Consider the following 23,180-nt stretch of genomic DNA (forward strand, 5'->3'; position numbering starts at 1 on the left):
GACTAAGTGTGCAGTGCTGTGCGTGTGGGTATGTGTGTGTACGTGTGGTGGGGAGGTAAGGCGGAGGACTTGGTTCCTGGCCTCACCAAAGAGCAGAACTGGAAAGGTCAGTGATCTCCCAGTCCTCTTGCTTTCTGAGGGGGAAACTTAGGTGCAGAATGAGGTCCTGATTCACCTAAAGCCGCAAGGCTTATTGGTGCCAGAACCAGCCCTAGAGCTTCAGAAGAGTGAGGGGGTGGGGGAGGAGCACCTGGTGGTGCCTTGGAGGCATTGGTGAGCTACTCTTACTCCTTCCATCCCTTCCCCTCCTGCCATATAAGTAGCAGTAATACCCAACTCCAGATCCTCGGGTAGAGGCAAGACCTTTGTGCTCTTATGCAGCCCATGGCCCTTGGCCTGTGTGCAGTGCGTGGGATTGGCTGACATCCTGTACCTATTCGAGGCATCAGGCTGGTATAGAGGAAGAGTGCTGGACTAGGAGTCGGGAAGCCTGCATTCCAGTGCCAACTCTGCCACACCCCACCATACTATGGGCCGGTCACATCTTCTCTCCTCTGAACGTGGGGGTGGGTCTAATGAAATCTCCAAGGTCCTTCCTACCTTTATTGCTCTCTAACTTTAAGATGCTACATTTAACCAATGATAGGAAATCAGATTTTAGGATTCTGTGATTCTGAAATCCTGGTTTTCCAAGAATCCGGGGATGCTGCTTGAGGTCTCTTAATCTGTGTGGACTCCTGTGTTGTGAGGTCTGACTTGTTGAGTAGTAGGGAGGGGCTCCGTATACATTTTTCAATTTTCGACCAAGGCCAAAGAGACCAGACCCCTCTCTTCAAAGAGTGCGGAGCCAGGCAGGCTCCTTGGAGTGGGCCCAGATCACCAGTGAACAGTGTGGAGCAGGGCAGGCCAACATGAAATGCAGAGACAGTCTCAAGGACCTGGGTGGAACCTCCAGTAGCCTTGGCAAATAGACCTGGCCTGGGTGAACAACCCCATTTTACACAGGAGGAAACTGAGGCTCAGAAAAGGGAACTGAGCCACTGCTTCCAGTCGCCCTGAGGTCTTGTTCTTAGTCCAGTGTTCTTTGTTACACATTGGGCAGGACTCACTGGGACACTGCTGTCTGTGAGGGGAGCCAGAATGCAGGGGAACCAGGTTGCAGGTCCTGGAGGAACTTAGAGGAGTGGGTCTCAACCCCCAGGGCTGTAAGCACCTCCTGGGGGCTCGCTAAAATTCGAGGTGCTGGGACCCTGCTCCCAGACAGATTCACAGATTCACTTGGGGGTGTTTTCTAGTTGGGATCCGGGTATCTATTTTTGTTTAACTTCGGAATGAGACCCTCTAGTCTGTTTCCTTTTTGGTGAAAAACACCACAGAAACAAAAACTTAAGACAAGTGGTCTGAGAGCCGTGGGTTCGGTCCCAACCTTGCTGCTGACCCGCTGTGAAAGCTGTGGGAGCTCTGGAGTGAGCGGGTTGGATTCTGCAGGAAACCTTTAAAGCACTTTCACATCCATTGTCTCCGCGGTAGCAGGGTTGGCCGGTCCCGTCTGACCAGGAGAAAACTGATGCTGGACAGGGCAAGAAGGGTCTTGTCTCAGCCACTGGGAAAAGCGGAAAAGAGCCAGGTTGAGCCCGGCTTTCCTGATACCCAAGGCGTTCCGCCGCCCTGGCCAGCCCAGCCCCGACGACAGAGCCCAGGCCCTGCAGCTCGCGGCGCCGCCCCGCGGGCCTGCCCTCCTCGGCAGCCTGAGGAGGGGGGCCGCGCAGCACCGGGCGCCGCCGGCCGCCGCCTGTCAAACCCTCCGCCCAGCCTTGCGCCCGGCTGGCCCTGGCCCGAGGGCGGACGCCCCGCCCTCGCGCCGCGATTGGCTTCGGTGGGGCGGCCGCAGCGAGCCAGTGGCTGGAGAGGCTGTCAGGCCGGCCGAGGCCCCGCCCCCGCCCCGGGGTGCCGCCCCGCTGGACTCTGCTGCTGCTGGGGCTGCGGCGCCAGTGGAGGCGCGCCTAGCCTCGCGCCCCGGGAGCAAGCTGCTGCGGCCGCCGCGAGGTGAGCGGGGCGAGGTGAGAGGGGGCGCGGCCCGCGGCCCGGGAAGCGGGCGGGCGCCCGGCCAGACATCCGAGGCTGGCGTCCCAGGGAAGGTGGAATTGGGGAGCTTTGGGAAGGCGCGGGGAGCGCGAGGGGAAAGGAGAGTTTGGGGGCCCGGGGCCCTTTTCCAGGAGGGACGATGGAAGGCCCAAGGCTCTGTGGAGGTGCACGCAGCGCGCGCGCGCGGGGAGTGTGAGACCGTGTGCGGCTGCTAGTGTTGCTGAGAGTCTGAGCGGGTGAATGAGGGTAGTGTGTATGGCACGTCGTGTCCCCGAGTGTGCATTTGCGGGGTGTTTGTGGAAGCGGGCGTGCATGGGCTACCGACTTTGTGCAGGTCTGCACGCGCGATAGGTTCGTTTTCTCAGCTGCGCGTGGGAGTGTGCGTGTGATGGGTTCGCGTCGCGGGAGTGAGCGCCTATCCTCCGACTCCCATTTTCGCAGCTTGGGTGGTGGTGGTGGGATCTTAGAGGGTCTCTCCCCCGGCCTGTGGGTGCTCAGTCCGCGGTCCCTGCGCGCAGCCGGCTCCCAGAGCGTCCACGAGGCGAGGAGTGCAGCGGGTGACCTACCCCGAGCAGTCTCCGCGGCTTCGCCAGAGCCCTGCTCCGGGAATCTCTGGTTGCCGCTCGCTCTGTATCTCACTGGGTGACGCGCACAGGCGCTGTCCCTTCTCCAGGCCTCAGTTTCCCCATTCGTCCAAAGAGGGCTTGGTGGGGGCGGATTGGGTGGCCGGGCCCTCCACAAGCCAGGGAAGAACGGCCAGCCGCTCCTGCGCCCTGGAAGGGGCCTTTTACGCGGATCAGGTTGGTTAGGGTGAGTGTCACGTTAGGGTGAGTGTGGTGGCGCGAACCCATTTCAAAAAGGAGGAATAAACGGAGGGATGGTGACCTGACCAAACCTCGGCCTCCGGACGAGAAGGGGACCGCTCCGCTCATTCTAACGCGCCTGTGCTTTCTCCCCTCCGCAGGAGCCCGGCGCGACCTCCAGCGGTGCGCCCCGCCCCGGCGCCATGCACTGCGAGGTGGCCGAGGCGCACTCAGACAAGAGGCCGAAGGAGGCCCCCGGCGCTCCGGGTCCCGGCCGGGGGCCCGCTGGCCTCGGCCCGCACATGGCCTTCAGGGTCACGGTGAGCAGCGGGGGCTGCGGGGATGGGGGTCCGCGTGACTTGCTGCCCGCGCCACTGCGCGCCCACGACCTCCTCGAGCCCCGGAGCCCCCGAGACTACGGTCCGTCCAAGGCCTCTGCCGCCGGTAAGGGTAAGTCTGGCCCCGCCGACGTGCCTGGCCGTGGGTGTGGAGAGATTTGGGCTCTCTGACGTTTCTACCGCAGGCCTTTGTAGGAATCCTCCGGAGAAAACTTGGTAGAACTTTGTCCGGAGTTCATCAGTTTCTCTCGAGTTGTTTGGGACTCGCTTGTCATTCTGAAACGATGATTGTTTAGGAAGCATCTAATTTAAACTCAGTAGCCTATATTGGGGAAGATGGGTGTATAGACAGCTCAGATTACATAATTTTGCTTCTGTATGTTTCTGATAAAAGTTGTGTGAAACTTGTCAAAATCTTATTATAAATTAGGATGAGTAGCAACTCGAGTATGTCTATCTCTGAGGCTGCTAAAGGCATCCTTTGAAGTATTCCAGTCTCCCTCAATAACAAAAACCAGAAGCCTTCAGCAAGACCCCTTGCCTGTTGGGACCTCAGTTTCCCCATCTGTCAAGTAAGGAATTAATTATACCAGATGATTTCTGGATTCCTGATGGAAAATTTTATGAATCTATAATCTAGCCTGAGTCAAGTCCCGACTTTAACAATGACTGTTCTGTATTTGTTGCTTCAGAAGCATAGTTTTGGGTCAAAAGTTAGTTTGCAATACCCTTCCTCTACCCAGTGAGGCTGGTGGGTATAAGGTGCAGGCTCCAGTATAATTAATGGGTCAAAGTCAGCAATGAGGCTGGATTCTCATGAACATGTTCTTCTCATCACAGTTAATTATTATTGAGCCATTATTTATAAGTTTCATGCTGACAGATAATTAACCAGAAATTGGGGAAATTGTTGAGGCACCGTGTCCTCCCCCCTGCCCCCACCTTTTTTTCCCTGGGAGAAACCAAAGCTTTGGGGTTTCATTATTTCAGTGTTTGGGACCTCTTGGTTCTATTTCCAGCTGATTCTTAAGGAAGGAAAAAAGTGTGTTTTATGGCTCTGTAGGCATCACTACTTTAGCATCAATCAGCCCCAGCAACTTAGAAAAGGTAGGGTGGCTTGCTTTTAGAGATGAGAGCTCCTCTTAGGTTAAAAACAAAACAAAACGAAAAAACCCCAACTCCCCAGTGCAAAGACTAGTAAAATGATATTTATTTATTTATTTATGGCTGTACGCGGGCCTCTCACTGTTGTGGCCTCTCCCGTTGCGGAGCACAGGCTCAGCGGCCATGGCTCACAGGCCCAGCCGCTCCGCGGCATGTGGGATCTTCCCAGACCAGGGCACGAACCCATGTCCCCTGCATCGGCAGGCGGACTCTCAACCACTGCGCCACCAGGGAAGCCCTTGTCTCGTTTTAAATGTCAGTCTCTTCTCCAAGAGATAGAGGTCGTTTTTTAAAGGGTAGATATAGAAAAAAACACCTTTAGCGTATTATTACTGGAATACACACATGAGGTTCTCTTTTACTAGGGAGAGAGAGGGCTGTGCAGCAAGACATGAGTAATATTTGCTGCCCTGAGCTCCCTCCCTTGCCCCACTCCATACACAATCCTCCCTTAAATAGACACCCGCCTGCAACATTTTGTGTTAAAAAAAAAAAATAGCTGTCAATTGCAGATCGAGTTCTCTGCAGACCTAATAAATGGCTCTCCCAAACATAGCCTTTGTTCCAAGCCGTAGTTAGAGACCTTTCGTCTGGATGCATTGTGTACACCTTCTGACTTCCATTCCCCCAAATCCCAATTATTTTTATCCACACACCCCCAATGTCTAAAACATGAGATCTTTAAATCAGGATTATATTTGAAAGGGGCAGAGGAGGATAAAAGAATGTGAGGAAGCACCTCTTTCTTTGTACCTTAAGATGGTTGTACTGATTAAATTTTTTAAGACGCTGCTGTTTTCTTCATAGCCCCCAGCAAGGCTGGTGGTGTAGGATTTGTCCCATCCATTTAAAAGATGAGGAAACTGAGGCCTACTGGGTGCGGGGTTTCTGGCCAGCCCATTGCTTGGACCTGGCCTCTGTCCCTCTGTGCGAATTTTTCCCCATAGTCAAGCCAGGCAGTGGCCTGTCACAAAACCAGAGCTGGGCAGCCCTCTTGAAAATGCCGTAAAGGAAACCTTCTTACTGCCGCCATTCCCACCCAAATATTCCCTAGACATCGCAACCCTTTGAATATTTGGTGTCTAGCTCCAAGTCTCAGGCTTATTGGAAACAGACAGGTAAGAATACCAACTGAAAAATATTTATTGACTGTGCTGGAAATTGTAAGACTCTGCCATCCAAGATCTGTGGGACCAGGGGAAGTTATTTCTCTTCTCTGAGCCTTAGTTTCCTCATTTGTAAATCTACTGTGTGACTTACTTGGAAAGACTGAAGAGAGCATTAGTGATAGAGTGTGAAAGGGCCGCCTCAGTGCCTGGTTATTTTGGAGATTACTCTTGTAATGTGTTTAACGTTCTCAACTTCTGGTTTTCCATTTGCACGAGAGGTAATAATGCTTCCTCCCAAGGGAAAATGAAACAGTTGTTGTAAGAATACTTTATAAACTAAGAGGGAAAAAGGGGTCACTTTTATTAATTCTTGTAGGGCACCGTGTTATGGTCAGCGATACTTGAGATAAAGAGGGTAGGGTGAGGAGGGAGAGAGGTTTGATTTTTTAAATGTTGACTTTAACGACTTTAACTCTGGTGCCCTAGCCAGAGGAAGCTGAGAGGAGCCAAGCTGCAGGTCTTTTGTGGCCACTGCTGCCTGGTGACCGGAGAGAAGACAGTATTGCTTGGTTTGGAATCGGGTTTCAAATGATCTGCCTTCCGTTTCGGACAGACCCTAAGCCGAGGAAGGGAGTGAGCTCTCGAATCCAGCAGCTTGTCCGTAAATGTTGGGGTCCTCTGCGTTTCCAGATCTGGAGTTAGGAGGCACTGGGGATGGTGCGTCGTCATGGACTAACATTGTCATCATTTACAATAAGAATCACGATCTGTTTATGACAGAGTCCTGTTTATCCAGATTCCAAACAGCTGAAAAGGCCAAATTACCAGATGCTACATTTTTTCTTCCTTATTATTGAATACCCGACACTCTGCTTTTCGAAGTCCTGACAAGGAAAGAAAGTAAACATCTGGACTTTATGGAGGCCGCCAGCTTTGTGGCGATGGCCCGATGATGCTCGCTCCCTGTGCACAGTGCTTTACAGTTTTCAGCGTGTGTCCCCCACACGTTCCCTCATCTGTCCTCATGCCAGCTGAGCTCTGCCTACCTTGCGGGCTGTTCCGAGGGGACAGATGTAGAAGCGCTGGCTTCTTATTACTGTGATTCCCATTTTATAGATGAAGACATTAAGCTTCAAGGATGTGCTCAAGGCTACAGACAGTAAGTGGCAGTTTCTAAGGCTTCCTGTTCCAAAGTTTGATTCTGGTTCCACAACTTGCACCTTCTATGTGTGTGTGTTGGGGGTCGAGAGCTGGGTGTTAATGACGGCCTCCCGAATGTTCCCAGAGAATTTAAAATATTTTTGCTTTCGGTATTTCTTCTGTCTCGAATCTTTGGAAGTTGGTAACTAGTATCTATGCCATCATTAGATAACTTCGCAGTTTACCAGAAGATTCTGTTTGACCAGAATTACTGCGCTCAGACCAAACCAGATAATGAGCTCACTGTTTAATTCTCAGCGACTCACTGGGCCATTTTCATTGTGCTCTGAGACTAGACACATCCTAGCAATAAAAAGGAGGCTGATGATCATGACAAATGTGGACTCTGCCATTAGTAAAAGGCCATCATAACGTGGCTGAAAATTCCAAAAAGTAGTTAATCTTGTAACTTAAAAAAGAGTTAGTATATATATTTTTCTTTAAAAATGAAAACAAAAAAGGAAAGCAGTTGTAGATTGCATTAGGGGCATTAGGGGCTGGTGGTGGAAAGTAAGACATGACAGTTTTGGTTGGCATTACCTGGTAGAGTTTCTTCATCTGAATCAGAAGCCACTGTGATGTTCTGGGGAGGCTTTTGAGGGGCCAGCACATCCATAATAGAAAGGTATGAGTTATTTTGAAAGCATTTACCCCCTCCGGCTCTAGTGGGCAATTTGCTTGCATTTCATCCATTTTAAAGTGCTGGTCCTGTGATCCGGAAATAATCAGATCCAAATTTTTTCAGTGCTTGAGGTTTCAAATAAGGGGGAGAAAAACCTGCTGGCCAAATGTCAGGCTCAGTGAGACAAAGAGAAACATGTATGTGTGTGGGTACACAAATAAGATAGGAACATGTTACGTCTACAGTCATAAGAATTATGTACCCGACAAATCTTTTATAGACATGTAGCGGAAATATAATTCCCAAAGATTCCCTAAGAATCTTGTGTGGCTAGAATTCCTCTTCCCTTCCTGCCTCCTAAGCTCTCTAGAAGCTGCTAAGACTTGGCGTGCAAAATGGAACGGGGACCAGCACATGAGATCGTAACTTAATTTAGGCTTAGTTGTTTCTGAGTCGTTTACCTGAAGTGCTCAGCTGGGCTGAGGTCTCAGGACTATCTTGGCTGCGGAATCATATCCATAGGCTGTGTTGCTCCATCTGTGATGAAAATACATGTTTCTTTATATGCCGTGGTTATACGCCGTGGTTTTCCTTCACACTTCTCCTCCTTCTGGAAAAAAAAAAAACCTCACCCCATCTTTGAGTTCTTCATCTCCCTGCGTTACAGTTGCATGAGAAGCGAAGTGCGCCAGCACACTTATTTTTACAGTGTGTTAAAATCCCATTACAGGCATAAGTGCACAATGAATCATTTAAAAAAATATATTCTTATGTTCTTTGTTCTGAATGTTGCATAATTATCATCATTTTCTTTGGTTTTATTTTGTGGAGTTTGGCCAGCATCCTAGAAAAGGGGAGAAACTAAAGTTTGGAATGGGGTTTTCAACCCTTTTTTGGATAGGAATAGGGAAAAAAAACAACAAACAAATAAATACCAACTTTATTTGTAAATTGACCAGTGACTGTCGCTAACGGTGACTTTTGCATAGAAAGGATAATCTCCCTTCTTTCTCTCAATTTTCTTAGAAAAGCAGTTCCTTGTTTTGAAGGTGATATGGTAGTATTTCAACAACCTCACCTTGTATCTGTGATTATATTCAAAGTTAAATTACAGTGTGTGGTTTGCTATTTTTTTTTTTTCCTAATACAGATTTTAGTTGCAATTAGTTTAGACCTAGAGACTTGCAGTTGTTTCTTCTGGTAGGGGGTAGTCTATTTTTGTGTTTAAAGAAACAAAGACATTCAGTTCAAGGGGGAGAAGAAATGAAACAAACTCTACCCTGGGCTTTGAAAAATTCAGCTGCAACATGCAGAAAGCCCAGCTGCGATACCAGGGCCAGGAAAAAAGAGCAACCTCCTGAAATATTTGTGCAGCTCGCCTTCCCTGTGCTAATGATTCTAGCAGTTTAAAACGGACTTCTTGTTTATCAACAGCCGCTGCCTGAATTAATAGTTTACAATGAAAAAAAAAAAATGCTTTGGCGTTAGAAGCAAAGTCCGGGACTGATAGCTGAGTTACTGAGTTAAGGGAAGCAGAAAAGAGAGGGGAAAAGTTTTGTGGCTGCTTTGGTCTCCTAAAGCCTTATTTATAAGAAACTGAAAGAAAACAGAGACCTGAGGTGGGGTGGGGTGGAGAAAATACAACCCTAACCCAGTGTCTTTTAGTTTAAAGTCACTTGAAGCATCTGTTTTCTCCTTTTCCCCGTCTTTCCCTAAACTCCAAAGGGTTATTCCTTCAGAAGGTTTCCGGTGGATTGAGGCGGATTGTGTTAGCATTACGAGCTGTGTTTTTAAAGTCAGCATTTGAGTCAGATGCACTGAGAGGAGCCCTTCAGTCCGCTCACTGAATAATGCATTTCCTGCATGGCCTGAATTTTTTTGGTGGTTATGGTTGGGACTGTCTGGAGCAAACACATGCGCCATTGTACAGCCTCAATGCATGTGGGCCATGCCCTTGGCTTTGAGTCTTGGTTTCCCCATCTGTAAAATGGGAAGCAGTTCCACAGGATGACCCATAGTCTCTTCCTACTCTGTTGCTCCGGGATTCTACATGAACTTGGCTGGGGCAGTTGGGAAGGATCTAGGGTATGGAAAGAGGTCAGGTTCTAGATTTGATCTCTTTGGAACTCTTGACTCCTGAAGTAGAGCACAGAAGGAACCGGAAGAGGGCGGGAGGTCAACTAATCTTTATTGAACACCTACTCATTGCCAGGCCGAGCAGTTTATAGCTGTCATTGCACTTAATAAAGCCCAACAATCCTATGAGGAAAGGAGGCATTATTCTAAATTTACAGATGGGGGAAATGAGGCTTGGAAAAGTTAATTGATTTGTCCAAATAATGAGCTTACGATGTAATTCACAGTGACTCACTGTATAGGTAGCAGGTAATAGAGGCTGGAATTTGAACCCAGCTCTGTCTGACTGCAAAGCCTGTGCTTTCCCCCTAAAGCACAGAGCTCTCACGGACGGCCCTTAAAACCCAAGTAGTGGCAAGGAGTCGCCGTGGCTGCAGAGTGTGCCCCGACCCCTGGGGGAAGGCAGCAGAAGGCCACAGGCCGGTCTGGATGACCAGTCCCCGGAGCAGACGTCTGAGTCTCAGCTAACAGGCTGAGGTGTGATTTTAGGGGGAGCTCTGCCTCCATCGGGCTCTGCCCACTGCTCGGCTGCAGAAGTGGTAGAAGGACAGTGGTTCCTGGTTGTGACATGGAGTCCTCAGGTAAGGAGTCCGAGACCGGAGGGCCCCTAGAAGCAGCCCCTTCTCAGAAGCAGCGCATACACTCATTCCGCCGGTTACTGCAGGTTCAGGTCCCTCTTTGAGCCTGTCATGCAGTTTGGGGAGCTTTGTTGCCCGAGCCCTGGCTGCGGTCGCCCTTCCATCGGTTATGAAGACATCTGTTTGAAGAGAATTCCTCATGATCGCATCACACGTCGTGTGTAGAATGCATGCTTCACTGGACATGATGGTTTGAGATCTATTAAATAATTATTTCTTATTAAACGCTTGGTGGGATGAAGAAAGGCTTGTGGGGAGAACAGACCAGGGATCAGAGTGAACTTGAGAGTTTGTGGGAAATGGGTCTTTTGTGTCAAATGATGAATGAGTCAAATGACCCTCTATGGAAGGAAGAGGTCCCACGGCTGGGTTGTGTCTGTGGTCTTGCATGGGGGTGTGTGCATTCATGAGAATGTATGTGAGTGTGGACATTCTCAAGGGATCATACTTCTTCTGAAGTGGAAATTGCAGGAGGCTTTATTGCCCAAAGCTTCTTTGCCTTTGGATGTTGACCCTGGGTCTGAAAGGGAGAGTATGAAGGGGTATCAGGGATGGCCTGCTTGCATTGTGGCCCAGTCTCTTCCTATTTGTGTCTTTTCTAGCAGCCAGATTACTCTTTTAGATGTTGTTGCTTTTGTTTTTAAATAACAGGTTTGATGGCAAATAAGGCTTTAGCAAGAAACCAGGGCGTATTATAAACCCAGCTTTAAAAATACAGATCCCATTTGCTGTTTTAAGCTCTCCGGAGGGCCTGGAGATTGGGTTTATTTTGGAACGTTGGTGGACTGTATGAATTACTTCTCTGAGGCTTGGGTATTTAATACCTAATAGAAGTTTGTATAAGAGTTGATGATGTATTTTGCCGACTTTCCAACCCTGTAAATAAATTACACGTGCCGGCAGAGGCTGCCAGGATCCACTGTGTCAATTGAAGCTTAATTTTTATCCCAAACCACTTAATACTTTTGTCCTAGTGAGTAGAGAAAATTCCCGGGTTTCGCCCAGCAGCGGGCCCATTCCGAGATGTAGACGGTTTCATGAGCCCACGAACAGGCCTCCGTGGATTCACCGATCTTGACACAGTTTTCAGTGGTTAAGTAGCTTCAGCCCTCTCAAGTCCAACCCCCAAGGCAGAGAATGATAATATAATTTTAAGTGTATCGTAAAAATGAAACTCAATCGCTTCCACTCCCCAAACCTGTCTCGCTCCTCTTCTCTCTGGAGAAAACAGCCGTAATTGTGTGTTTAATCTCAGACCGCCTGTGCATTTTATCTTATTTGAGTGCAAAGCCCAGGTAATAACGTTGGCATTTCCAGTGCGAAACAAAATCGGGTTTCTAATTTGGAGACACTATTAAATATTTCATGCTTCAACCAAACTCAATTCTTTTTTCCTATAATAAGTTTAAATATTAATTCTCTGGAATGTCAGATGCCTAAAGCTAGGCATTTAGTGATCTGCAGTTTCAAGTATCTCGAAGAAGGTTTATGAAACAGGATATTTCACTGGGAGGGATGAGTAGTGTGTTTCAGAGATATCTGAATTCAAGGCAGTGTCTTCTGATTTACTTTTTAAAGGGAAAAGGTCATAAAATAAGTTGCTTTATGTGCTGAAGTATTAAGTGGCTTAGGCTGAAATAACAGCAGAGACTTTACTGTTTTTCCCTGTTATATTTTAACAATGCTTTTTGGGGGAGGGGGTGGGTCATTTTCCCGCCTGCTTGTCTCCTCCCCCAGCCACCCCCCCCCCCCAAACCAGATGGCTTTAATTCTAACCAAATCCCACGCTGAGGCCAAATGATTGATCAAACAGTCATTTGTACTTACGTAGCTCTCTTTGTGAGAATATCTCTGCATCGGAGCTTTTCGCCGGGCTCGGCTCATCTTTGGGACTTCAGATGGTAGATTTCCAGCCTGGAGAGGTGGAGGTATAGGGGTAGGTGGAGGGCAAAAATCCCAGACCTTCAATCCAAAGAATTCCTTGCTTAAAACCTTTTTGTTACTTCCCATCCCTGACAGCAGGGGTATCCAGGTTTTCTAAATACAAGGACAAAAATCGATCCCCTGTCCAGATAGCTGTTATATTTTTAGTATCTGTTGATGGAGAAAATACCTGGAGGTTACTAGTTTTAAGGGCTCTTTTAAATAGATTTGTATTTTATCAACCACTCACATATCTGTAGAGACATCGATTTGTTCTGTAGACAGTCTTTGCCTTCAAGCTCTCCCCTGAAATTACAACTTGGCATGTAGATTCACAACCAGTTGACTGATGGAAGAAATCTGAGCCCCTTGGTCTGGCGTTCAAGGCCTTCCCGCCAATCCAGTTCCACCTCTTCCTAATGTCTGCTTTGCTTGTCCTCCAGCAGCGTTGGATTTTTCTTTTTCTTTTTTTTTCCTTATAAATTTATTTATTTATTTTCATCTTTGGCTGCGTTGTGTCTTCGTTGCTGTGTGCGGGCTTTCTTTAGTTGCGGTGAGCGGGGGCTACTCTTCGTCGCGGTGTGCGGGCTTCTCATTCCGGTGGCTTCTGTTGTTGTGGAGCACGGGCTTAGTTGCTCCACGGCATGTGGGATCTTCCCGGACCAGGGCTCGAACCCGTGTCCCCTGCATTGACAGGAGGATTCTTAACCACTGAGCCACCAGGGAAGTCCCAGCATCGGACTTTTCCTTGCGCAGCTTCAGACCTGGAATCTTCTCTTGTCCTTCTGTCCTTACACACTTTGAGCTTCTTTTTATTCATTTCTGTGCCTTTTAAAATCAATTTTGGAACATAGAATAGTTCATATTCAAATAGTCATCTTTGTAGCCTTACATCCAGTACCAGGTCTGGCAAAGTACATATCTGAGAAGCAAATAGTGTGCTGGTTGGGGCTGTAGGTGTGGAACCAAATCACTATGTTTGAACTCTGGTTCCAGGTACAAACTTCGGGATATTGGGCAAGTTATTAAGCTCTTTGGGCCTCAATATTCTTACCTGTAAAATGGGGATAATAATAGTAACAGTTTCAAAAGACTGTTACGAGGGTGAAACGAGTTAATACATGTATAAGTGCTTAAATACAGAGATTGGCACATGGTAAGATGCTCAATTAATGTTGGGGTTATTACTGTTATTGTTATTGCTACCATGTAAATGTTTGGTAAACAGAATCTCTTAGAAGGGCCTTTCTTCCCTTCCTTTTCACCAATCTGACTCCTACTTATTCTTTAAGACCCAGCTCAGGTGCCACCTCTTCCTGGAAGCCTTCCCTTTCTCCCTTGGCCTGGTTATGCTAGAGCTCTGGCACCCACACCTTTATCCTTCCTTCTGCGGTAGCACAGGTCATACTCTGTGGCGATTTTCCATTTACTTATGTGTCCTTGAGGACAGGGGCAGAGTCTCGTTATTCCAGCATCCCAGTGCCCAGCACAGGGCCTGGCTCAAGGTGGGTGTCAAGGAAGGTTGGGAATGGACTCCAACCCAGTCTCTGCCCTCAAGGAGCTTGTAGCCTAGAAAGGAGAAGCTGAGTTTTATGTCTTTGTTTTTCCTACAAGGTTAATCACATGGTAAGGTCTCAGCACATGTGAGACTCCAGTGAATACACAAGGAGTTCTCAAGTACAGACACAGCCCTATTCTCCTTCCCACACCGTCTTGGGGCATTTCACAACGAGGTCTGTCCTACTTTTCTAGGTGACATTGGGCAAGTCTTCTCACCTGTCTGGGCCTCCCTTTCCTCTCCTTTCTGGGAGGAGTTGGCTTCAGTGATCACAGATCTTTCTTGGTGGCTGCCAGGCCATGGGCCAGGTGGAGGAGCTAGGGGCCTGACGGCTGTCCCGAGTGACTGGCCTGGATCGTAGGCCCACTTTGCCACACACCTGCCCCCCGTCTAGGCAAAGTCCCAGGTGCTTTAAAGTGTGTCTCATCTTACGGTTTAAAGAGCAGGTATTGGTGGTTGCAACACATCTGACCCAGATTTCTCTAAGATGAAGAAGAACCCTGGAAATGAGAGCGAGGAGCCAGCTCTTGGTCACCCTGCTGGGGTGGAGAGTGATGTATACACCCTGGATCTCCACTTCAGGACAGGCTTTGACAGACCCCGGGGGGATTGTGTTGGCCTCCTGGCCCCTCTCTGGGTACTGTTGTGGTTTGAGCTTTGTTAACTGTAGAGCTCTGCCCAAATCACTATTATTCATTCAATCCCCCTATGAACAGATGGGAAAACTAAGGTTCAGAGAGGTCATGTTACTGTGCAAAGGTGGCCACATGGCTTTTGGAGTCAGAACTGAGTTCAGATCCTGATTATACCATTTGCTGGAACTTGCTTGGGCAAGTTCATTGGACTCTGAGCCCCAGTCTTTCTCATTTGTAGAATGGAGATAATGCCTATCTCAGAGTTGATGAGGGGCTTAAGGTGAGGAGTCTGTAGAGCACCTAGATCAGGGGCTGGCACATAGTAGGTATGTACCACAGGTAAGCTGCTGTTACTGCTCTTACTGAGTGGCAGAGCTGGGCCTAGGTCCCCAAGCCTGACTTGGTCTGATGCTGTTTCTCCTCTACACTGCAGTATCCCATCCCCTTACTCTGGTGTTTTGTTTTGTTTTGTTCTTTCTTTCTTTCTTTTTTTTTTTTTTTTGGAGAAATTAGAAGAATAAGGACTTCGGGGTTTCAGAGACTGAGGTCCTAACCCCAGCACTGGAGGACACAGATCTGAAGCACCTGGGCTTCACTTAGGGTTAGGGGAAGGTTAGGAGCTGTCTATGTCCCTTGCCCAGGTGGGCATGGGCTACCTCAGCACAACTGTCTGACAGGTCCTGGCCCTGGGGTCAGTCCAAGACACTCACTCAACCGGTGGTGGCTCTGGTGTCTGGCAGGAGGGGGCTGGGGCTGTTTCTGGGGTGGGTCAGGAGGTACAGACCTCCCTCCCCCTGTTCCTGGTTTATTGGGTTGGGAGTTGCCTTCAGACTCTAATATCCAGGTGAATTACCTTGCTTCTGCCTCATGATGCTGTTCCTGTTCTGCTCCCACATCCCTGTGCTTGCGGGTCTCTGCAGCACTGTGGAGGCCTCCATTTGTTGGGCCCTGCTGTGAGCAGATACCCCAGAAGCCATTCACTCCTCGTGAGGTGAATATCATCACCCCCATTCTACAGATGGGAAATACTGAGGCCCAGAGAGACCAAATGACTTGCCCAAGGTTCTAGAGCTGGTAGGTGGTAGCTGCAGGCCTGACTCCAAGACCCCGCCCTTTCTCACACCTTGCCACCGCTCTGGGCCGTTCCCCAGGCCCTCTGAACTCTGCTGCCTTGGGTCCAATCTTCCCCATTCGTCTCGGTCGAGAAACTGCCTCCTCCAGCCAGAATTACCGTTACCCTCCTTCATCTTCCACTGCCCTTTGTCACTTTTCTCCCGTTGAACAGTTGGGTATTATAGATGCTTCCTCCCTGACGAGACTGTGAGCTCCATGGAGCGGGGTCTGTAATGACTGCATCTCTGACTTGCAGAAGGAGTGTGGACCAGAGAAGAGAACGAATGCAGGATCCCAGCAGAATTAATCTGTCCCTCTGCAGTCCAGGTGTGGCTTCCTGGGGAGTTCCCCAAGCAGATTTTCAGGACAGCAACCCAGAGTGGCTCTCTATGTCTGAGCCTCAGACAGTGGTCTCTGCCTGGCCAATTGTCAGGAGCATATGGGATGAAGTGTGGGGAAGTATCTTGAAAACGGAACGGCTGCATCCGGGTTTGGTTGTTGCTTGGTTCGTTCATCAGTGTTTTGAATGGCTGCTATGTCCCAGGTATTGGGTTGGGCCCTGGGACACTGTGGTGGGCTAACAGATAGAGCCCGTGCCTGCATGGGGCTCTCAGTCAGGAGGGCTGGGGGACAGTGGGCAAGTGTGTGCAGGTTCCCTCCCAGCCCGGCCGGGTCCCCAGTCCTCACCTGTGCAGCTTCACCACCTCATCACCTGGCTTGCTGTCCTAAGCAGACTCCTGAGCTCCAGACAGTCTGAGACCCATGACCTCAGCCAGTCTCACGGAGCCTTGGTTTGCCAGCTTATAAAATGGAAATATTTACTAGCTAGCTCCCCTTGTGAGGCCAGCGTGAGAATCAGTGATGTCAGCAGGGAAGGGGCTGACTGCGGGGCCTCTGAGGGTGGACGGGAACAGGGGTGTGTAGAGCAGCCCTCTGCAAGGACGCTGGTTGTGGAGCCACACAGGTTACCCAGTCCCGGGGGGTGGGGACACCTTTGCCAGCCCTTTTCCTGCACCTGTTGCCACTTCCTGCTTGCATAAGCCTTCCTCTTGGAGGGAATATCCTTTTTCCTTACCTGTGGCAATAAAAAAAGGCCAGAGGGCTTCCCTGGTGGCGCAGTGGTTGAGAGTCCGCCTGCCTATGCAGGGGACGCGGGTTCGTGCCCCGGTCCGGGAAGATCCCACATGCCGCGGAGCGGCTGGGCGCGTGAGCCATGGCCGCTGAGCCTGCGCGTTCGGAGCCTGTGCTCCGCAACGGGAGAGGCCAACAACAGTGAGAGGCCCCCGTACCGCAAAAAAAAAAAAAAAAAAAAGGCCAGAGTTTTCCTTTTGCAACATGTTCAGAGTCTCTCCTGTCTCAGCCTCACACCCCTCCCTTCTTCTCACTCATTCCAGTCTTTCATTCTCCCAATGGCTCTAGCTGTTGGGTACTCAGAATACAGCAGAGCTACTTGCTGGGGAGTCATGGAGACAAGTAAATTCCCATTGTGTGATATTGGCCAGGTAGGTGGGGGCTTGGGGGCTGTTGGGAACCTTCCTTCTCTTCCCCCTCCTCCTCCTCATTTTCAGTATCCTGCTGTGATCATCTTTTGAGTACGGCAAGACATTGGATCATCTCTTTTTTTTTAATGGATCATCTTGTAATTACCCTGTGATGTAAGTGTTCTTATGGAAGAACTTATGGCGATTTACATTTAAATTAATTACAATTAAATAAAATTAAAAATTCGGTCCCTGAGTCTACTAGCCACATTTTAGTGCTCAGTAGACCCATGTAGCTAGTGGCTACCATATTAGGCAGCAAATATAGAACGTTTCCATCACCAGAGAAAGTTCAGTTAGACGGTGCTAGTCTAGAGTATCTTTCTTTAGTTTATTCATTTGTTCGGCAAACATTTCCTGGAGCCCTATCATATACTAGTCTCTCTGTTAGGCTCTAGAGAAGTAGGTATAACCCAAGCGCGGCCTCTGCTTTGGGGAACATCTAGTCTAGAGGGCAGGCAGATGGACATACCAGCTTGGAGGTGGGGCCAGCGTGCTGGTTACTGGGCTCCTGCTGGGGATGCAGACGTGAGTCTTAGGGTCTGCCTGCTCTCAGAGAGCTCACAGGCTACCACTGACAAGACAGAGATCAGAGCAGCCTTCCTGGAAAGGTAGCATTTGAATGGCCGGGCCCTAGTGGGTGTGTTCTGCTGATTCCCCAGGAAGCAGTCCAGAGAGGGCAGATGGTTCATGCAAGTACATCCCTGAAGCTGGAATCACGCACAGGGTCTCCTGATGGCATCCTGCATAGCCACTTAGATAGGAATGGGTTCCTGCCCTCCAACAAATTACTTGATCTTACTCCTAATCCTTCTTTGGGAAGTGGCTGACCCTTTAAAGATAATTTAATAATTGTTATTTTCCCCACTTATATCAGTAGTATATACTTATTGTAGAAAAATTGGAAACTCTAAAAACATTTAAAGATGGAAATAATCTCACCCCCAGAAGTGATCACCATTTACATTTTAGTATATTTCTTTTCAGTCTTTTTTCTATGCTTATCTGTATATTAATAGTTTTCATTATCATTGGTATCATTCTGAATATAAAGCCTTGTGTACTGAAACTTAACATTCTAACATAAATCTTTTCCATGCTGTTAAATTTTTTTGTAAACATTCAAAAACGTATTGCATTTTACTACATCTGTTAAATTATTTTGAATAGGTGATACATTTAAAATGGTTCAAAATTCAGAAGACCCACAAAAGGGTTCTTAGGAAGAGCCTTCCTTTTCTCCCCCCAACCCCCAGTTCCCCTTGCTGGAGGCAACAGTGACACCCCCTCTTCCTTCCCCTATTTTTGTTTACCCTCTCAGATAGTTGACGTAAGTACAAAAAAATATGTATATATATTACTTGCGTGTGCGTGATGCTTAGAGTTTTTCACCTTTTCCCTTAGTCTAGATAAAGCTGCAGTGACTATCTTTATGCAGTAACCATCATTTGCATCTATGATTGTTTTCTTAGGCTAGATTACCAGAATTGAAAATTACTGGGCCAAAGGCTAGTGGCATTTGACACACATATTACCAAATAGCTCTTTAGAAGGTTGCACGAATTTTCACAACTGCAAGCAGTGTCTTAAAGAACTTACTTCCCTGAGTCTTCACCAGTGTTTCCAAAGGAATTTCCTAATTGGAAGGTGGAAGTGACAACTGGTTATTGTTTCATCTTACGTTTATTTGATCGTTAGTGTAGTGGAATATATACTGTGTATTGATTCACAGTTCATAGCTCCTCTTTTGCAAGTTGGTGTCTGTGTCGGGGTCTGAACATTTTACGTATAAAATGTAAAACTTTACATATTTTAAAGTGTTCAGCAAGTTAGGAATGTTAATATTTTGTTCATATTTGTTGCTAATATTTTTATGAATCTGCTGTTTAAATGTTTTTTATGATGATTTTGAAACAAAAATTCAAAATTTTTATATGGTCTTAATTCCAAGATTTTCCTTTGTCATTTCCTCCATTGCTTTTCTTTTTGTCATTGGCCAAGTCCTATTGTTTGCTATTATTACTATTTTGGGGAGCTTGTTTTATTACCATTCTAAAAATATTTTTATTTTCAGCAGAATAATGCTAAACATAGTTCTAAAATCATCTAATACTGCTAAGACTTTACAGGGAGTTAGTCCCTTACCTTCACTGTCACACTGCTGAGAGGCAGCTGCCTTCAGCCAGGGCTGCTGGGACGCTCACTTCCAGTGGGCATCACTTACCCTCATCTACGTGGATGGTGCTCCCTGGACTTGCGCAACACAGGGCTCCTGCCTTCAACTCATTTAGTTGTCATTTTCTAGTGTTTTCTCCCATTTGTCTCAGTTACAAAAATAAAAGCGATAATAGCTAAACGTGGTGCTTATTACCGTGGTCCAGTCATGCTCTAAGAGCATTCCGAACATAATGCCTTTGATTCTCCCAACAACCCCATGAAGGAGTTGCTGTTATTATCCCTGATTTGCAGATGAAGAAACAGACCCAGAGGAGGGAGCCATGTGTCCAAGGTTACACAGCTGGTGAGTGGTGAAGCCTGAATTGCTAGGCTGCACAGCCTCTAAGTAAGACTTAGGCTGCTGTTTTTAGATCGGCTGTATTCATCGGCTGCTGGCTTCTTGTATGATGGGTGAGGATTTAGTTCTCTTGAACACCCCCCCACCCAGTTTTTATCCCGCTCATGCTGGCCCTCTCCTCCCTCCTGCTCTGGTTGTAGCAGTTCAGCCTGTGCACAGGTGGGACTGTGGGTAGCAGGATGCCAGTGGGCGGATTTTGCTTGCTTGGTTCTGGCTGAGCCCCAAGACGATGGGTATTGATAATAGGCATTGGCTGCTACCTTCTAGAGCAGGATTTCAGGTGCCTAAACTTAACTCTGGTTTTGGGATCCTTAACTGGCACACACTTTGAGGGTGTCAAAGGGTTGAGATGGAAGAGACGACAGAGGGCATTTCCTTAGAGAGAGCTGTTGAGAAAGCTGTGACACTTCCTCCCCCGTGCCAGGTGGGCGGGGAGGGGGTTGCTTTCTCCTCACCCAGGACTCAAGTGAGAGGGGCTCTGAGAGCCCCACTCAGAGGAACGATGTGTTTTTCCATGCCTGAAGGTATTGAAGATGAAAGCTGTAGTTGGAGCCCCTGCCTGGTAGCAGAGTGAAGGGGGTGGCTGCACTGTGGTTGTGATGGACAGAGGGTTCTGTTCCACGGGTCCTGCCTGGTGGGCATTTTCAGATTGACCCACTCTGCCAGAGAGGACTTCTTGCCAGGCAGAGGGGAGAGAAACTGGAGGTGTCCCATGGGACACAGTGGGGTTCTCTCCTGGGAACCCACGGAAGTGGGCACTGAACACGCAAGTCCAGAGAGCTCCCCTGGTACCTGGCAAGTGAGTCCCTTCTTGCCACTCCAGTAGACAGAGAAAAGGGCACTGGTGACATTGCCCCTCCACCCCTGCTCAGGGGCCCCAGCAGGAGGCAGGCCCGAGCTGGGGGAGGGGAGGAATTTGGCTGTAAATGAAACTCAGAGTTGAGATTATTAATCTGGACGGGACATCTTAATAACTAAGATGAGACTAAAAGTGTCTGGAAGATGTTTTATGATCCAAGAATGGTTCAAAGAGTTAAGGGAACTTCTAGAGACTTCACAGGGGTGGGGAGTGGGGATGGGGAACAAGTCTGCAGATTGGGTTTTAAATAAGGGCCGGTGGGGTAGGGTGGCACGGGGTAATGACATTGTTTCTGGAGCACCCTCTGGGGTCCACTTTTTCAGCGTAGAGTTGGCTACATTTGAAACAGGATGTTGAATTAAGTCACGCACTGTGGGAACTTTCCCTTTGGGGTATAGCATTTTGTTTTCCTGGGGTTAAATAGGATCTTTTTTTTCATTTGCTTAGTTTTATATTTATGTATCTATTACCACTTTCCCCTAAATACGCCATCAGTTTTGTCAAACATTTGTCAGTCATACTTTCTTAGATGCTCAAATGCATCAGGTTATCTTAATTCCATTTCTCATGCACCCCAAAGAAGTGGGGAGCACTTCTATTGCACCTCCTGGGATTGTCACTGATGCTCTCCTATGTAGGATTCCCTAATTCTTGCCTCACACATGTATCACATTATCTGGCTGATTTAAGCAGAAAAGAGATTTTATTAAAAGGATGCTGGGTGGCTCTCAGAATTACTTACTAAGGTTTGGAAGCTACGTAGCTGAGAACTGTACCCCAAAGTCTGCCACAGGGCTGTGCAGCGAAAACAGTGGGTGCCAGACATTGGCAGCAGAGCCCCATCCCTGGTCACTGGCTGTCGCTGACTCCTTGGTTTTGCTTGTGTAGACCGATTTGAGCCATACCCCTAGGTTTATGCTTCTAATTGGCAGAGCCTGGGCCATGTGCCCATGCCTCATCTCCAAGGGAGGCCGGGGAAAACACAATCTTTTCACGCAACATATTTTTACTGAGCACCTGCTAGGCACCCTTCTAGAAGCTGGGAAAACCAGCAAACAGGCAAGAATCTCTGCACTTACATTTTAGAGGGGGAAGATACAGTGATCAAATAAACAATCAAATATAATGTTTACCAAATGGTGGTACATACTTTGGAGAAAAAGCAGGGAAGAGGGCTGGGGACTTCTGCTGAGCAAAGACAAAGTACGTGAGGGATGTGACACTTTCAGCTTCTGTGTGCATTTTCAGTGTGCGCGCGTTATGTGTGTGTGTGCGTGCATGCGTGTGTGTGTGTATGTATGTGTGTGTTGGGGTGGAGTGGGGGTTTTTTACCTTGGAAGGTGAGTGATTTTCCCAGTAGAAGAAAGGTGTTCAGATGCTGAGCACCCAAAAGAAAGTCAAATGTCCTTCGCATTGTATTTTCCTTTTTCTTAGTTTAACCCCATAATTTGCTGGAGCCCATCCTCCAATGACTTTGTAAGAAAGGTAAGTAAGGGTGTTTGTCTGAAAAGTGTCTCATTTCTGATTAATAGTTTGGCTGGAGAACTTTAATAAGAAGAAGAACTAATCTTTAAATGCTTATTACCATATGCCAGGCATAGTCCTGAGTGCCTTACATCAGTTAATGCATACTCACAACAGTCCATTGACTGTTATGCCCATTTTACAGATGAGGAAACTGAGATCCAATGAGGTTAAGTAACTTGGCCATGGTCACACAGCTAAGTGTCAGGGCCAGGATTTGAACTCAGGCTGTCTGGCTTCAGAGCTGATCCTGTTAAGAATTTTGACGATAGTGTCCCATTGTCTCCCAGCTTCCCTCATTGCTGTTGAGAAGGCAATGCCATGGTGATTCCTGAAACTCCACGTAGGTCCCCTTCCTCTCTAATCTATTTTCTAGCTTTCGGGTCATTCTTTTCATCCCTGATGTTCTGAAGTTTTCTAGTGATGTGCCTTGATGTGGGTTTTCTCCCATTAATTGGACGGAGTACTTGTTGTGCCCTTTGTTTCTGAAGATCCATGACCTTCAGTTCTAGATGTTTTTATGTAGCAGGTCTTAGAAGTTTTTTTCCATGCCGTTTGTCTATTTCTTTTCCTGGAAATTCCACTAGTTGCATGTTTTGGTTTCTGTATCCATCCTCTCGTTTTCGTATCTTTCTTTAATATGTAGCTCTTTGTCTTTTTGACCTGCTTTCTGAGAACTTCCTTGACTTTCTCTCCCATTTTATTTAAAAATTTTAGTTATTTTTGGTTTGCAGAAGTACTTTCTTGGTCTCCAACAGTTCCCTTTCATGCATTTTGTCTCTGGTTATGGATGCAATATCTTATACCTCTCTAAGGAGATTTTAGGATTTTAAACCATCTTTTCTCATATCCCCTGTGTTCCTGTTTTCTGTTTGTGGAGTTCCATTTGTTACTGTTTGGTCTCATTCTTTCAGGTTGGGGATTTCCTCCCATGCTGGTGACAATGACCTGATCTTATGAAGACATCTTGTCTACTAACCCTATCTCTTTTTTGCTGCCCATTGCCCCTTGTGTCTGCCCTCCTTGCCCAGCTTAGAGTCCATCCTTATACTTACTCCTTTCCAAGCAGCTCTTCTCATGTCAGGCCCCAACCCTGGTTCAGACTGGACCACCTGAGCCTGCCTGTTGATGGGTGCTGGTGGAGACAGCCGTGCTGAACGGTCGGGTCTGCATCCGTGAGCTCAGCGACAGCAGGCCTCTCCGCAGCCCGGCCATCAGTTCCTCCTCGCTGTGTGCCCGCAGGGCCCCTGCTTTGGTCAAGGCCAAACTGTCCTTGTTCTTCTCATCCTGTTCTCTCTCATTTTCCTCACAGACTTTGCTTCTTCACTTCCCTTTCCTGCAAGTGTGAATTTCACCC

The 23,180-nt window shown here is 47.9% G+C and overlaps 1 protein-coding gene across 3 annotated transcripts in view; it reads left to right on the forward strand.

Moving 5' to 3' along the window:
* Nucleotides 1-1,854: 1,854 nt before the first annotated feature.
* GLIS1 (GLIS family zinc finger 1) overlaps nt 1,855-23,180 on the forward strand; it is a gene marked incomplete at both ends in the record, with an annotated part of 229,254 nt that continues 207,928 nt past the window's right edge. For 2 of the 3 annotated variants that reach the window (XM_082832335.1, XM_082832336.1), the window contains one exon: nt 3,092-3,338. In XM_082832335.1, coding sequence (XP_082688461.1) covers nt 3,092-3,338 — 247 coding nt within the window. Of the gene's footprint in view, nt 2,061-3,069; nt 3,339-23,180 lie in introns of those variants that run through there. The other variant, XM_082832337.1, reaches the window with a different exon arrangement.

The sequence above is a fragment of the Leucopleurus acutus genome (assembly GCF_964270905.1).
Source record: "Leucopleurus acutus genome assembly, chromosome: 2".
Classification (NCBI taxonomy): domain Eukaryota; kingdom Metazoa; phylum Chordata; class Mammalia; order Artiodactyla; family Delphinidae; genus Leucopleurus; species Leucopleurus acutus.